This window comes from Pyrus communis, chromosome 16 (genome assembly GCF_963583255.1).
Source record: "Pyrus communis chromosome 16, drPyrComm1.1, whole genome shotgun sequence".
NCBI classification, from domain to species: Eukaryota; Viridiplantae; Streptophyta; class Magnoliopsida; order Rosales; family Rosaceae; genus Pyrus; species Pyrus communis.
In genome coordinates, this window is record NC_084818.1 from 2,808,665 (window position 1) to 2,822,952 (window position 14,288).

The window sequence follows — 14,288 nt, forward strand, 5'->3', positions numbered from 1 at the left end:
CTCACTATATATCATCGATATATATGATTCAGTACAGAAAATTTGCCGGAATCCATTACAGATTTCAAACTTTTGAACTTTTTAAGAAAATTTTCTCTAATTTCAACTAAATATGAATGAGTTGATACACTCACCGCATGGCAAATTACCATAATTTCTATCAAAGACAACTGACATCGATATATCGATATTTTAAACAATAGCCGTTACTATGTGCCATGGACGTTCTTCTCGATTTTGGGAGCCTAACCAGTTTATATTTCTTCAACCACAAAAAAAACATTAGAGATAAATTTTCGCCTAGCTTGTAGGAACTTGAAAGCAGTCAATTTTTTTTATTTATAAAATAAATCTATTATTATATTCGCCTAATCTTCTATGCAAGTCCAATTTAAAACTCCACTTTTACAATTATGACCACGAATGAAGAGGAGTATTATTTAGGGAAGTGTTATTGACATTCTAAAAATCTCATTATACACTCCTTATCAGTGTATTTTTCTTTTCTAATATAAAAAATTTAAAATGTAAAATAAAATTTTTGAAGTGCTAATAACAATTTTCATCGTTTAAACATAATGTCAACTACTAAACAGCCGAATATTAAGTGGAGTGCAAGATGCGCGATGGTGTTGGTGTAGGGACCACCTACAATTAAAATCAACGGATGTGAGGGGACTGCTGAATCGATTCCACGGCATGCAGAGTCAGATTGACGTGGAATTCGTCCTCTTTATCCATCAGTTGGGTCCCACGTCGATTCAAGTTGGGGTAGGTAGTTGAGTAATTTCGAGCTTAATTAAGATTAGCGTTGGAACCCCATCTGGAAACATATTTCACGTAATTACCCCCATGAATCTTGATATGGAATCAGATCGAATATTCCTTTTTTCTTCCTTGGAAGGAAAGTCTTATTTGTTGATTAGGTTATCACAAATATTTGCACCAGCCACTGCTTAGAACTACAGTTTATTTGTATTTGTTTTCATTTGTAAGAAATAGGTGTTATGTTAAATTTCGCTGAATTATTAAGATTAACTTATTATGAGGTTAAGTACACTCTCTCACTTGTTTGTGTAGAATATCAAAATATGACTAGTCCATTGTGAGGTGTAGCTAAATCTCCCACTCTCAGTGCAGATAATATCAAATTAGAAAACTGTTAATTTTTTTTTAATCAAAATGGTCATTGAGATTGACATAACTCCTCGCTTTGGTCATCGAGATTGAAAATCGATAGAAATTGCACTTCGGTTTGTAGACTACCAATCATTTTGTCATTTCGTAAAAAATTTATGTTAAATGAAAAAACAAGTGAAAGGGTTGATTAGACAAAAACACTCTCAATTTCACAGAGACTTTTCACATAATGACCAAAATAATAGATGGTGGACAAACTCAATTACCACTTCTATCGATTTTCAATCTCAATGAACACACATAAATTATGTTAGTCTCATTAACCATTGTGATTAAAAAACAAAGGGAAGTGTTATTGGCACTCCAAAAATCTCATTCTACGCTCCTCACAAATGTATTTTTCTTTCCCAATAAAGAAAGTTTGGAGTGTAGAATGAGATTTTTGGAATACCAATAACAATTCCCAAAACAAAATAATATTTGTTTTAGCCAATGAAATAAATGTAGAATTTATTTATCTAATTTTTTGTCGGCAAAAGACTGATTAATAAAATCAATATAGTCAAATTACTAAAATATTTCTCCCAAACTTTTGCAATGGCAATGTCAACACCCAACCAACCAACTCTTAAACTAATAACCGTCGGATAATATACCAGAAAACAAAATAAACGGTCGGCTGGGTTCTTCTGTTTACAGCCCTAATTTTCTGGCGCATGAAAGATGACGAAGTTTCTTTGAAGTGCAGCATCAGCATGTGAAGTTTATCAATTCAAGTCCAGCATGAAAGTCATAGAGGCGGTCAACAATTGTATCCCAGAAATCATAATAACATACGCCAGGGCAACAACTGTCGCTAATGAGGCTCCCCCGCCCACCATACGGCACCCTAAGCCACCACACCAGCCACCGCTTCTGTCTCGCGTTCCGTCTTTCTCCTCAAATCGATCCCTGATTCAATGTACTTACGGTAAAAATTGAATTGAAGAAGATTTTTTTTTAATACATCGATATTTTTACATTAAAGGAATGAGAAGTTTGGCTAAACCATACAATGAGCAATCTAATTTGGTATCAAATTCGCCATTCACAAGATTCGAACATAAGACCTCTCACTTCCAAGTAAAGAGGAATACCACGAGAATCGAAGAAGATTTTACTAATCAATTTTTTTGTATATCTGAGGTTGTTTGGTTTGTTAATTATTTTGAGTTTTAAAAGACATTAAAAAATTAAAACTCAAATTCAAAATTTAATAACTAAAAATAAGCAATTGTAGTTTTCATTAAAATTAATCATCTTCTGCGTTTTCAAAAAATTTGTAACAACTAAAAATGAATGTTAACTAAAAATACTACGACGAAAATCGAGAGTAACCCACTTAAGGATCAGGACAAGCGAAGCCTAGATCCTGTTGAGGAAGAGTAAGAGAGGTAGTTTAATTACTCGATCATAGGGAGATGTAAAATTGCTTACTTAGTGCTTGCACTAAATAATGATTTGTGATTCCCATATAGCAATAGCAGTGCATCTAAACTGATGCTAAGAGCACAGATAGAGAAAAAAAGGGTTTGATTTCGAACGACATGATATTGGATACGATAGATGGCAGAATAACTCGAATGTGGGACCATGATTTTTCTAGGCTCATGACATAGGGGTGGTTAGAATGACGTGTAAGGCCTCAGAGTAAGATTAGAGCTACACAGGTATTCCGGATCAGACTACCACAAGCCAAAGGTAACCCTTCATGACTCCATTAGCTCTAAGCCCATTAAAGATATTACTTGTCGCCCAAGTAAGGAAACCCTAATTCAAGTCAAATAAGGCTATCTTAAGGATTAGGCAATGTAATCATAATATTCGGAAAATTGAATATCTTATCCTAGATATTCTCCTGTTAAATAGGGATTGCTCTCTCAATATCTCATAAATATCTTACCCTGTGTATTTATTTGGGACTTCGCTTTGATCATCTAATAGCTACAACACACATTCTTTCCGCACATATTCTTTCAAGCGTAGACATGGAAAGACATCTCTTACTCACCTTCGACTACGCGTAGTACTCACCTTCGTCTACGCGTAGACATGGAAAAACATCTCTTACACACCTAAGCCAAGGCACCTTCGTCAATGATGTATTTTGATGTCGTACACATCATAGATACTCATTTCTTCAACAATACCAGTGATTTGATTCTCCAATCCCAGAGATATGTAGGCAATCCGACATGGAATCAATCACACGCATAGCCAACCCCATTCACCTTTCAACAGAGTTCATGGGTCATTTCGACTGAAGACTGTCTTCGTCCACAGATGTGCGAGAATTTAGTTCCAACATCGAAGATCAACTTGACAAGCCTAAATCGAACATCAAGGTCCACACAACATAGGTTTGGGCTCTCAACTCGGATTTGGGCTCGTAATATGTTTTTCTCTTTGAAAATGGTGTCATGTGTCAAACTCACTGATAATTTGTGATCTATGGGTTTCATAGGTTAAATTCCTTTGTTTGCTATGTCAAATTTGGATTTTCATTTTTGAGGATATTATGTAGTTTTGTTATTTTCCTCACAAGTTTCACATAGGATTCCTAGCAAGTCTTGGTTTTAGGTAAACTATAAAAACATTTTTTTTTTCTTGGTGATATGGCATTGTCTTTCATATTATTCAATCAAAACCTTGAAGAATTTTCGGTCTTGTTTGGTATCCTATTTGAAATTTTTTATCATTTCTCAAAACATTTCATCTTATGACTTAAACTAAACAAAGAGATCTAAAAAGAGGAGGTCGCATGAGAGGGAGAAAGAGGAGAGAGAAGGAAAGAAAGTAAGAGATGATTAAAGGAAAGAGAAAAAGGAGAGAGGATAGGACGAGATAGAGAGGAAGAAGAGTGAGAGAAAGAACCAAGACAATGAAGAGAGCGGATTGGAAGAAAGACGAAAAAGGTAAAAAAAAAATAGAGGAGAGAGAAAGAAAAAAAAAGAGAGAGAGTGAGAGAGATAGATTTGAAGTGAGAGAAGAAGAAGGAGAGAAAAGAAATGAATGAGTTTAAGCTTAAAAACTCTAAAAACTCACTTTTTATGTTTTTAGAGAGTATATTATATTTTTTAGTTAGTTTTGAGTTCAGTTTTTTAAAATAGTCCTACTAAACAAGTTTTTAAGGCCTAAAACTTGAAAATTATTTCTGAATTTAAAAAGTTGAATTAAAGTAGACTACCAAACAAACCCTTCTTTTCTTACTCTTTCCTACCGTTCTATTAATAATTCGGGCTATAGCAACGAATATTGTGACCGTGGCTCACCAACCGTGGCATTTTGGTTCAATAGCCACCCTTCTTGGGCAATAACCCTGGAATTTCTCGCTCTTGGTAAATGAGTAAGCGGTTTCTATTAAGCTTCGTCGTAACAGATTAAAAAAAAAACATGGAACTTTGGTTATTGAGTTATGACATGTAAATAATCCCCCCCTCCCTTTCTCTACATTCTAATAAGAATTCGTTAACCAAAACATGTAGCTGTCTTTACAAATTAAACATGACTTTGATGGCGTTGCCCCCACGAGCACTTGTTGCAAAGGCTTCTTCCACCTCCTTCTCTGTAAATCCATACCGGTGTGTAATAAGTGGCTTCACATCGATCTTCCCACTTCTCAAAAATTCGAGGCAAAGCGGCCATGTGTTCTTGTATCGGAAAACCCCAACAACATCAACCTCTCTAGCAGCAGCAGGAGTGAGAGGCACTGTCATCATGCCGTGTCCCATTCCGACAAGGCAAACTTTGCCGCCGGGACGAGTGGCGTTGAGACCTGTGGACATGGTTTTATTGAAACCCACACAATCAAAGGTCACATCCACCTCGGATTCCATGGCTTCTTTAATATTGGCAACTTCGCCATCTAAATCCTCCATTTTCGTTGAAACTTTGACGGTGCCATCAGCGCCGAGAGACTTTGCCATGGCTAAACGCTTGTCGTCCATATCGACAATGACAATTCTCGGTGCCCCGAAAGCACGAGCAGCCAAAACTGAAACCAGACCAATAGGCCCTGCTCCGATGATCAGAACAGTTGTTTCGGGACCAACATTGGCTCGCCGACAAGCATGAACCCCAACACTCAAGGGCTCACACATTGCCCCTTCCTCCAAGCTCACATTTTCCGGCAATTTGAAGCACAAATCCGCGGGGTGCACAATCTGATTCGCCAATGAACCATGAACAGGTGGGGTGGCGAAAAACTTCATGTCGGGGCATAGATTGTAGCGGCCTCCTTTGCACTGCTGGCACCGTGCACAGCTGATTCCGGGCTCAACCGCCACGCGATCACCACGCACCAGATGCTTCACCTCGCTCCCAACTTTGTCTACGATCCCAGCACACTCGTGTCCGATCACCATTGGCTCTTTAACCTCAAAATCCGCACATTTCATGGTCTTGAGGTAGTGGACATCACTTCCGCAAATGCCGACAGCCTTTATCCGAATTCGAACGTCATTCGGTCCTAAAATAAAGAAATCCCAACAAAATAGGGAAGCAACATGTTAGCTAATACAACAGACAACACAGAAAATTAAAAACTGAAAATTGAACGGAACAACGATTAAATTCAAAAAAGGAGACAGATTAATACCGATAGTGGGGAGCTTGAAGGGCATGATCTTGATGGTGTTAACATCAACAAGCCAAGCAGCCATGTTTTCCTGCTTAACTGGTTTGGCTTCTCTAACCACGCCATTGCAGGATTGGCCTCCCTTACCCATTTTTTTACTACTATCTGTTTTTTTCTGAAGTGTTTTGTGTGTTTTAAAGACACAGACTACTTCTTCTCCAAATAAAAAAGACACAGAAGCCACAGAATAAACGGAATGCACAGACTACTTTGATTTCTTGATGGAAATAGCGCTGCTACTGGGTGGTATTTATATTAATCTAGGATGCCTGTGAAGGTACAAGGTCACCTGGTTGTGGTTGTCACAGCTGTATAAAACTAGGCAACTTGATTTATTTATACATATTTTGAATTGTCCAGTTTCATTGTCACGTTGTTATATATAAATTATTGTTATGACATGTGTGTATACTTGTTAATCCCTGCTGTACACTCATATTAGCAATATAATCTACTAATATTTATAATACATAAATTAATAACACATAATAATATGATAATCGCATATGATGCTTTGCAGCGGTGAAAATCAATAATGCCTATGCATTCTAGTGTGGTTTCGTTTCCCCCCGATTTCCCTCCCTAACATTTAATAATTTAACCCCTTAACAACATCGTTTGTAGAATGGATAGGTAATTTGTTTATGAAACATGACCCTCATTGGTTACAATCACACATTTGGATATAAGTGTGTCTTGTTGAAATTGGGAGTGGTATCTCCTTTAGAACGAAACTTTGGTCTACATCTGGAATATCGCACGTAATTGGCTGAGATGCGGTTCTCAATCTCAGAAGCCTAACCAATTTGTAATTTTGAAACCACAAATAAAATTTTAAACTTAGATTTTACGAGTTTGTTTGGAAAATGCTCCATCTCTTTGTTGGAGGTAGAAACTTATTTGTATTATGAGCCTTACGATTATTAAAGAGATAATTTAAATGGGGTAATGATAGGAGACTAAATTTGTAGATTAAATTGTGTAAACTAAATGACTTGGAAGTTGATGATTGGATTATTATTTAAGTGTTGATTAACATGCTTATTTTTTAGGAAAATTAATGCAAATGGCTTCAAAACTTTGCATTTTAACCAAAAACCATCTAATAACATTATTTAATGATAAGGACAAAAAGAAAAAAAAAACATAAAATAAAAACATGTGTGCCTAGTGCGCGTTAAGTTTCATAAACAGTGTCGTATCGTTAAGTTTCACAAGTAGTGTAGTAAATTTCATAAACAGTGTAGTACTGTTAAATATCATAAATAGTGTGGTACCGTTAAGTTTCATAAACAATATAGTAAATTTCATAAATAGTGTAGTAAATTTCATAAACAATGTAGTAAGTTTCAGAAATAATGTAGTATCGTTAAGTTTGATAAACATTATAGTAAGTTTCATAAACAGTATGTGTGAGATGCGCAGGTCCCGTGCGTCAGTTTTTATTTTAAATATTTTTTAATATTAAAATTATGTCTTTTTTATTAAAATCTAAGTTATTTTTTTATCTTTTATATTAAAGTTTAAGGGTTTTTCATTAAAATTTAAGTCTTTTTCATTAAAAAAGCTATAACATGGTTTTTTTTGTTAAAATAAATTTAGGCCAAGCCATTTTTATGAAAGTTTCATTTTTTTATTAGCGACATATCATTTAATCTACAAATTTAATTTATCTTGCATTACTCATTTAAATATAATCTATAAAACAAAGTCTCTCTTGCGTTATATTTTTTTATATGATAATACTAATAAATATAAATTGTCACACAATTATTGGTCATAATGAAGTCTCAAACTCGTAATATTTGAGAGACTAAGTTGAAACTTAACCATCGGTGTAGGGGCGCACCTAAACAAATAATCAACGGATATTAGGGACTGTTGAATGGATTCCACGACATGCAGAGTCAGATTGATGTAGCAAACATACTCTTTACCCATATAGTGGGGACACGTCGAATCAATTTTTGGGTAGATAGTTTGGCAATTCTGATCATAAACTAAGATTAGGGTCGCAAGAAACAAACATAATTGGAGTAATTACCTCATTTGATGTTGAGAAGAAAAAAAAAACTCATTTGATATGTGGGATCCATCAAATAACTCTTTTATTTATTTTGGCCACTAAATTCATTTAGACTTTGAGAAGATGGTAGTGTTTGAATTTAGGACGCATTGATTAAAATCAATCAACATAATTTACTATTTTAAAAAATATATATTTTTTTTTTAAATGGATTAGTTGGTGGTTTCGTCATAGCAACCCATTATTCTGGAGGCTGAAAAGACTCACAGAAACATTTCAGCCTTATCCTGACCACCATTTAAAAATGCAAGTTAGTCTTATTTATTTTAGCAAATGGTATAAATATGAAGTTTATCAAATAAAAATGGATGATCTATTTATCAATTTTTTTGGTCGGCAAACTAAATTGTCAGACGACTAAATTACTCATAAATGTTGCAAAGTGAACATCCCAAGGACCAAAGAAAACTCATTAAATAATAACCGTCAGATTAACCGTCCTTTGGGGCTTTGTGTTGCCAACCCTAGCTAGTTTTCAGGCGCATCAAAGATCAGTGACGAAGTTTCTTCGAAGTGGAGTATGAACGTCAGAGGGCCGTTGGACGGTCAACAATTCGAACCCTAGTTATAATAACAGTCGGATAACGAATGCCACGGCAATACACACTCAAACCCGCCTCAGCAACAACTGGTCATATGTGTTGAATGAAGGGTTTATAGTAGATGTGAGTAAAGTCACTTGAACAGGTCAATAAGCTTACTCTATATTGTATTATTTTTTTTTGTTAAAAAAATAAGATAAATGGTGGTAAGCTACGGTTATCCACTCATTTCAGGTCTAGAGAGGATATTGAAAATTTCACTATGTGTGTGGTCACAATCAAGTAGATTCACTAGCTTACACTTGAGTTTGATTATGTTTACAACAAAATTAGCCTATACTTTAGTCCTCCCAAAAACTTTGTTCAAAATTGTCCTAAATCTTCACTTTTAAGTGGTCTATGCCGCTTTACGAGTAATTCCGGTCTAAATCCCGCCATCATTCTTCTCTTGACGAGGTTTTATTTTTGTTCTAGTTGTGCCATGTCACATATTAAAAATCCCCTCCACTAATAAAATAGCTCTTTTGCACTTAAATTTTGAGTCCATGTCAAGCCTTTTTGCTTTAAGATATTTCATTTTGTCCAGTTGCACATTCCTAACACCATCTTATATTCTTATTGTTGCATAATTCCATCCATAGATTTTTTTTGTCGAACATGAACTGCAACTTAGAGTCTTAGATCTCTTCCTTTGGCAACCCTAAAAGCCTAACAAAAATATGCTTTAATGAGTACAATTTCTCTCCTGCGCATCACCTACATGCGCAGAAATTGAGCATTAGGTCACTTAATTAAATCTTGGCCCTTCATTTTTTTTTAAATGAAAACAAGTGGTCGTGATCGAGTTTTAGAAGTTGATGAGCAACGTATGCGCATGTGGGTAATGCGCAAGGTAGAAAAAACTGCTCAAGAGTATTAGGTTTAGCAAAGGAGTTAGCCTGTTAGGTAAGAATGCTTTAAGAATGGGGGTATTTTTCTTTTCCTACCGTTCCACAAAACTATTTAAAAGTTAAGCTATAGCGACGAATATTGAGGCGTTGGCTTAACAACTGTGGCATTTTCGTTCAATACCCACAATTATTGGGGACCAACCATGGCATATCTCGCTTTTGGTAATAATGGGTGGCAAAATAACATTTTAATTTTTTCCACTATTTATGGTCGGTCGGATTATATCGTGGATGAAAAAATAGGACACTAAAATGGATCTAAAGCACTCTATTTCAAAGGTTGAGTTAGAGCTCATTTAGATGTATTTTTAAAACAACTAAAAATATTTTTGGTGAAAATATTTTTGAAATCAATCCTTAATAAAAATGCAAGTAAATCCTGAAAAAACATTTAAAGTACTTCCTGAAAGAAGCTCATAACTAATGCTTCTTGCCGAAAGCACTTATATAGTGCTTTTGGCATCCAAAAATATTTTCTTTAAAAACGCTTTTAATCATTTTAAAGGAACATTCAAATGAATTATTAGTAAATAGGTAAGGAGTCCTCATATACAAAACAAACAGAACGAGAAGCCCACGAAAAGTAATACTGTCATTACTTAAAAAACCATACATTGGAATGGAACGTGCTTATTGTGATGACCTAAATAATAATATCTCCCCACCCCAACCGGCCACAAACCACCCCCCACCCCCAAAATCCCCATCCCGAGCCCCACCGCCGCCCACCCTCACCCGCCCTCTACATTCTACGAAGAATTTGATAAACAAAACTTGTCATTGACTTTACAATTTGAACATTACTTTGATGGCATTACCCCCACGAGCACTGGTTGCAAACGCTTCTTCCACCTCCTTCTCTGTGAATCCAAAACGGTGCGTGATAAGCGGTTTCACGTCGATCTTCCCACTCCTCAAAAACTCGAGGCAAAGCGGCCATGTGTTCTTGTATCTGAAAACTCCAACAACGTCAACCTCCCTAGCAGCAGCAGGGGTGAGAGGCACTGTCATCAGCCCGTGTCCCATTCCGACAACGCAGACTTTTCCGCCGGGACGAGTAGCATTGAGGCCGGTCGACATGGTTTTGTTGAAACCCACACAATCGAAGGTCACATCCACTTCGGAGATCATGGCTTTTTTAATTTCGGCAACTTCATCATCTAAATCCTCCATTTTTGTTGAAACTTTGACGGTGTCATCAGCCCCGAGAGACTTCGCCATCGCTAGACGCTTGTCATCCATATCCACTATAACAATTCTTGGTGCCCCGAAAGCACGAGCGGCCAAAACTGAGACCAGACCAATAGGCCCTGCGCCGATGATCAGAACAGTTGTTTCAGGACCAACATTGGCTCGCCGACAAGCGTGAACCCCAACACTCAAGGGCTCACACATTGCCCCTTCCTCCAAGCTCACATTTTCCGGCAATTTAAAGCACAGATCTGCAGGGTGCACAATCTGATTAGCCAAGGCACCGTGAACCGGTGGGGTGGCGAAAAACTTCATGTCGGGACAGAGATTGTAGCGGCCTCCTTTGCACTGCTGGCAATGTGCGCAGCTGATGCCGGGCTCAACCGCCACTCGGTCACCGGGCACCAGATGCTTCACCTCGCTCCCAACTTTGTCTATGATCCCAGCACACTCATGTCCGATCACCATCGGCTCTTTAACCTCAAAATCCGCACATTTCATGGTCTTGAGGTAGTGGACATCACTTCCGCAAATGCCGACAGCCTTAATTCGAATTTGAACATCATTCGGTCCTAAAATAAATAAATCCCAACAAAATAGGGGAAAAACAAGTTAGCTATACATCCAAGAAAACCGAAAAAATATAGAACTGAAAACTGAAAACCGAACAGAACAACAACGAAATTAAAAGGGAGAGAGATTATTACCAATAGTGGGGAGCTTGAAAGGTAGGATCTTGATGGTGTTAACATCAACGAGCCAAGCAGCCATGTTTTCCTGCTCAACAGGTTTGACATCTCTAATCATGCCATTGCAGGACTGGCCTCCCTTGCCCATTTTTTACTCTTCTCTGGTTTTTTCTAGGGTGTTTATCTGTGTTTAAAGGACACAAACTTCTTCTTCTCCAAATAAAATGGACACAGATGACACAGAATACACGGAATACACGGACTTGTTTGATTTGTTGATGGAAAATAGAGTGGATGCGGGATGGTATTTATATGAGTTTGGAGGAGTGTGATTTGGTCAAGTTGCCCTTGTACAGCCATGTCTAATTAGGATAATCCAAAACCAAACTGTATTATCCAATTACTTTACGGAAAAGGAGAAGTATCCATTACCATTTAACAAGGATCTGAGCCGTTAATTATTTTTGTAAATTATATTTTGACACGGAAGAAATAAGTCCTCTAAAATGTAAAAAGAAAAATCCAATTGTTATTTGTATAATTGCAGAACTTTTTATTTACAAGAAAATGAGTATTTTGCATATGATGACATTATTTATATTATATATTATAAATTATATAACGTATTTGATGATGATGAAATATTAAATGAGAATTAACATACTTTTTATTATTTATGGCATATCACATACTTTACAAATATTATAAAACTGATCTACTAATATTATACATAACAAAATGTATGAGATACAAAAACATTATAAAATATTATAAAATATATGAGATACAAAAAGTTCATGAAAATTCTTACTTTTGAAAGAGTTTTATTAGCATTTCTCTTTTTTTAAAAGAAATGTTATTGACATTTTAAAAATCTTATTCTACATTCTGCATAAATGTAATTTTCTTTTCAAATATAAAAATTTTAAAATGTAAAATGAAAATTTTAAATTGTTAATAACAATTTCTTTTTCAAACTGCATAAATATTTGGGGATTGATATTTACGAGCTTCTCGGAAACAGCCGAATCGAAGTCACAAGATACGAAAAGTGTAGGAGTGGGCCGGCATGAATGGATATTATGCATTTGCTGAATCGATTCCACGACATGCAGAGTCAGATTCACGTAGCAACCGTCCGTTGTGGTCCCACATCTTAATTATTTAATTTCCATTTGTAGTTGGGTAGGTTTAAAGGATAAATTAGGATTGGGGCTCTTTGCAACTCAAAAAGAAACACATTTGATGTAATTACCTGCCTCGGTACATATCGGATAAAATCTCATTTACTTTTTTACCCAAAAAGCAAATCCTTATTCAATAGTTGATTATCAAATACTTGCCCTAATAATCTTTACATTTGAATTTCATATGAATAGGAAACCTTCAAAAATTACGAGAACTTCGGATTACTTGCCGCATAAGAAAATTAAAAGGGGCGTTTTGATTTAGATACAGTTATATAAAATGTTTAAAAAAAAAAAAAACAATTTATCTTGGTCTTCAATCTAAGACTTTAAATTCAAATGAGGTTTAGATGATGATTAAGAAACAAAATTTTTAGTGTGAGCATACCCCAATCACATCTAGGAGGTCAAATAGATTTACCTATGAGGTGGATGCATTGGGTGCGAAAATTTTATAATAGACCCCCACATATCGTAGACGATGAAAATAAACGATTGAATGTGCATCCAAATATTTAACAGTTAAGGATTCAACAACTAAGAATCTCGCCACATACTATGTTCTGGTTGATACTTGAAAATCCCTAAGTGAATGAGGTACTGTCCCAAATCAACTATTGCTTAGATTTATCTTCTTGTTCTTGGGTTTGTAAATGTCTGATTACCGGCAAAGAAAATTACATCCTAATCCTAATTATCTAATGTTAATTATTTCACATAAATTACCGACAAAAATAGAATTTAATTAAAAAAAAAAAAAAAAAAGATGGACTCTCAAAGTTTGCTAGGTTAAATTAGATGGTCACTCTGTCTGTCTCTGTGGTTGCCAGCCTATATGTTTTCTGGCAAGCATCATACATCAAGTGACTAGTTTCCACGTCAAAAATATGTGTGATATATTTTTGCAACCGCTGAATTTGCAACTGGTCCCCAAAGATTTTTAACATATGCAGCATGTCAAGTCAAAAGTAGCAGTAGTAGTTGTAGGAGAACGGTCAATAATTGGATACCTCCCGAATCCCGAACTCCTCCAGCGAACAGTAACAGCAATAGGACAGGGATGATGACTCCACGCCGATATACAGTCAGCTACGCGTAGGAAACAACTGTTTGTAATCATGCATTATCCAACATGCATGAAACGAACGATCCTCGTTTATGCAAGTTTTTTTCTTTATTTCCGTGGCTAATGATAGATGTGGGTTAGGTTTGCCCTAGGAGTGTGCTCACCATCTTCCATTGGGGTTTGATCTTATTTTAACAGAGTGGAAATATATTAAAGGGAGTGGATCCCCTCTTGAGCTTAAGAGGCTGAGCCTCCTAAGCAAGTCATATAGACGGTTGAATTTTGATTCAACGGTTACAAACAGGAAGTCCTTCTAAAAGTTATAATAATTGTAGCCGAGCTTAAGTGGCTGAGTCTCCTGAGCAAATCATATAGACTGTTGAATTTTGATTCAACGGTTACTAACAGGAAGTTCTTCTAAAAGTTATAATAATTGTAGCCGTTGGATCAAAATTCAACAGCTCGTATGATTTGCTCAGGAGGCTCAGCCTCCTAAGCTCAGGAGGGGATCCTCCCTATATTAAATTAGTTTTGGATGAAATTTCTAGTGAAGTAGCCAGAGTAATCTATTTGTTTATGAGTAATGTTAAGGAGATTAAATTTGGAGACTAAAATTGCAAACTAAATAATGTGTCTAACAGAAATGAGCACGTCTATCAACGCTTAAATAATAAATCAATAATCAACTTCCATGTCTTTTAATTTCTAAAATTTAATCTCCAAATCGAATATTTCTAACATTACTCTTTGTTTAGTCGAAGG

At 35.9% G+C, this 14,288-nt stretch overlaps 2 protein-coding genes across 2 annotated transcripts; both read right to left on the reverse strand.

Moving 5' to 3' along the window:
* Positions 1-4,411: 4,411 nt before the first annotated feature.
* LOC137720777 (sorbitol dehydrogenase-like) lies at positions 4,412-6,115 on the reverse strand. The gene is made up of 2 exons (XM_068459891.1): positions 5,777-6,115; positions 4,412-5,647 (listed from the first exon to the last, which is right to left on the reverse strand). The coding sequence occupies exons 1-2, from the start codon at positions 5,904-5,906 to the stop codon at positions 4,671-4,673; spliced, it is 1,107 nt and encodes a 368-aa protein (XP_068315992.1). The 5' UTR covers positions 5,907-6,115; the 3' UTR covers positions 4,412-4,670.
* Positions 6,116-9,969: 3,854 nt separating this feature from the next.
* On the reverse strand, positions 9,970-11,552 carry LOC137719631 (sorbitol dehydrogenase-like). The gene is made up of 2 exons (XM_068458673.1): positions 11,292-11,552; positions 9,970-11,156 (listed from the first exon to the last, which is right to left on the reverse strand). Exons 1-2 carry the CDS (start codon positions 11,419-11,421, stop codon positions 10,180-10,182), a joined length of 1,107 nt encoding a protein of 368 aa, XP_068314774.1. The 5' UTR covers positions 11,422-11,552; the 3' UTR covers positions 9,970-10,179.
* Positions 11,553-14,288: the final 2,736 nt, after the last annotated feature.

Coding starts and splice junctions, on each gene's coding strand:
- LOC137720777 (XM_068459891.1), bottom strand. CDS start 5,906: ATGGGTAAGGGAGGCCAATCCTGCAATGGCGTGGTTAGAGAAGCCAAA. Junction 5,648..5,776: donor CTTCAAGCTCCCCACTATCG/GTATTAATCTGT, acceptor TCTTTATTTTAG/GACCGAATGACGTTCGAATT.
- LOC137719631 (XM_068458673.1), bottom strand. CDS start 11,421: ATGGGCAAGGGAGGCCAGTCCTGCAATGGCATGATTAGAGATGTCAAA. Junction 11,157..11,291: donor TTTCAAGCTCCCCACTATTG/GTAATAATCTCT, acceptor TATTTATTTTAG/GACCGAATGATGTTCAAATT.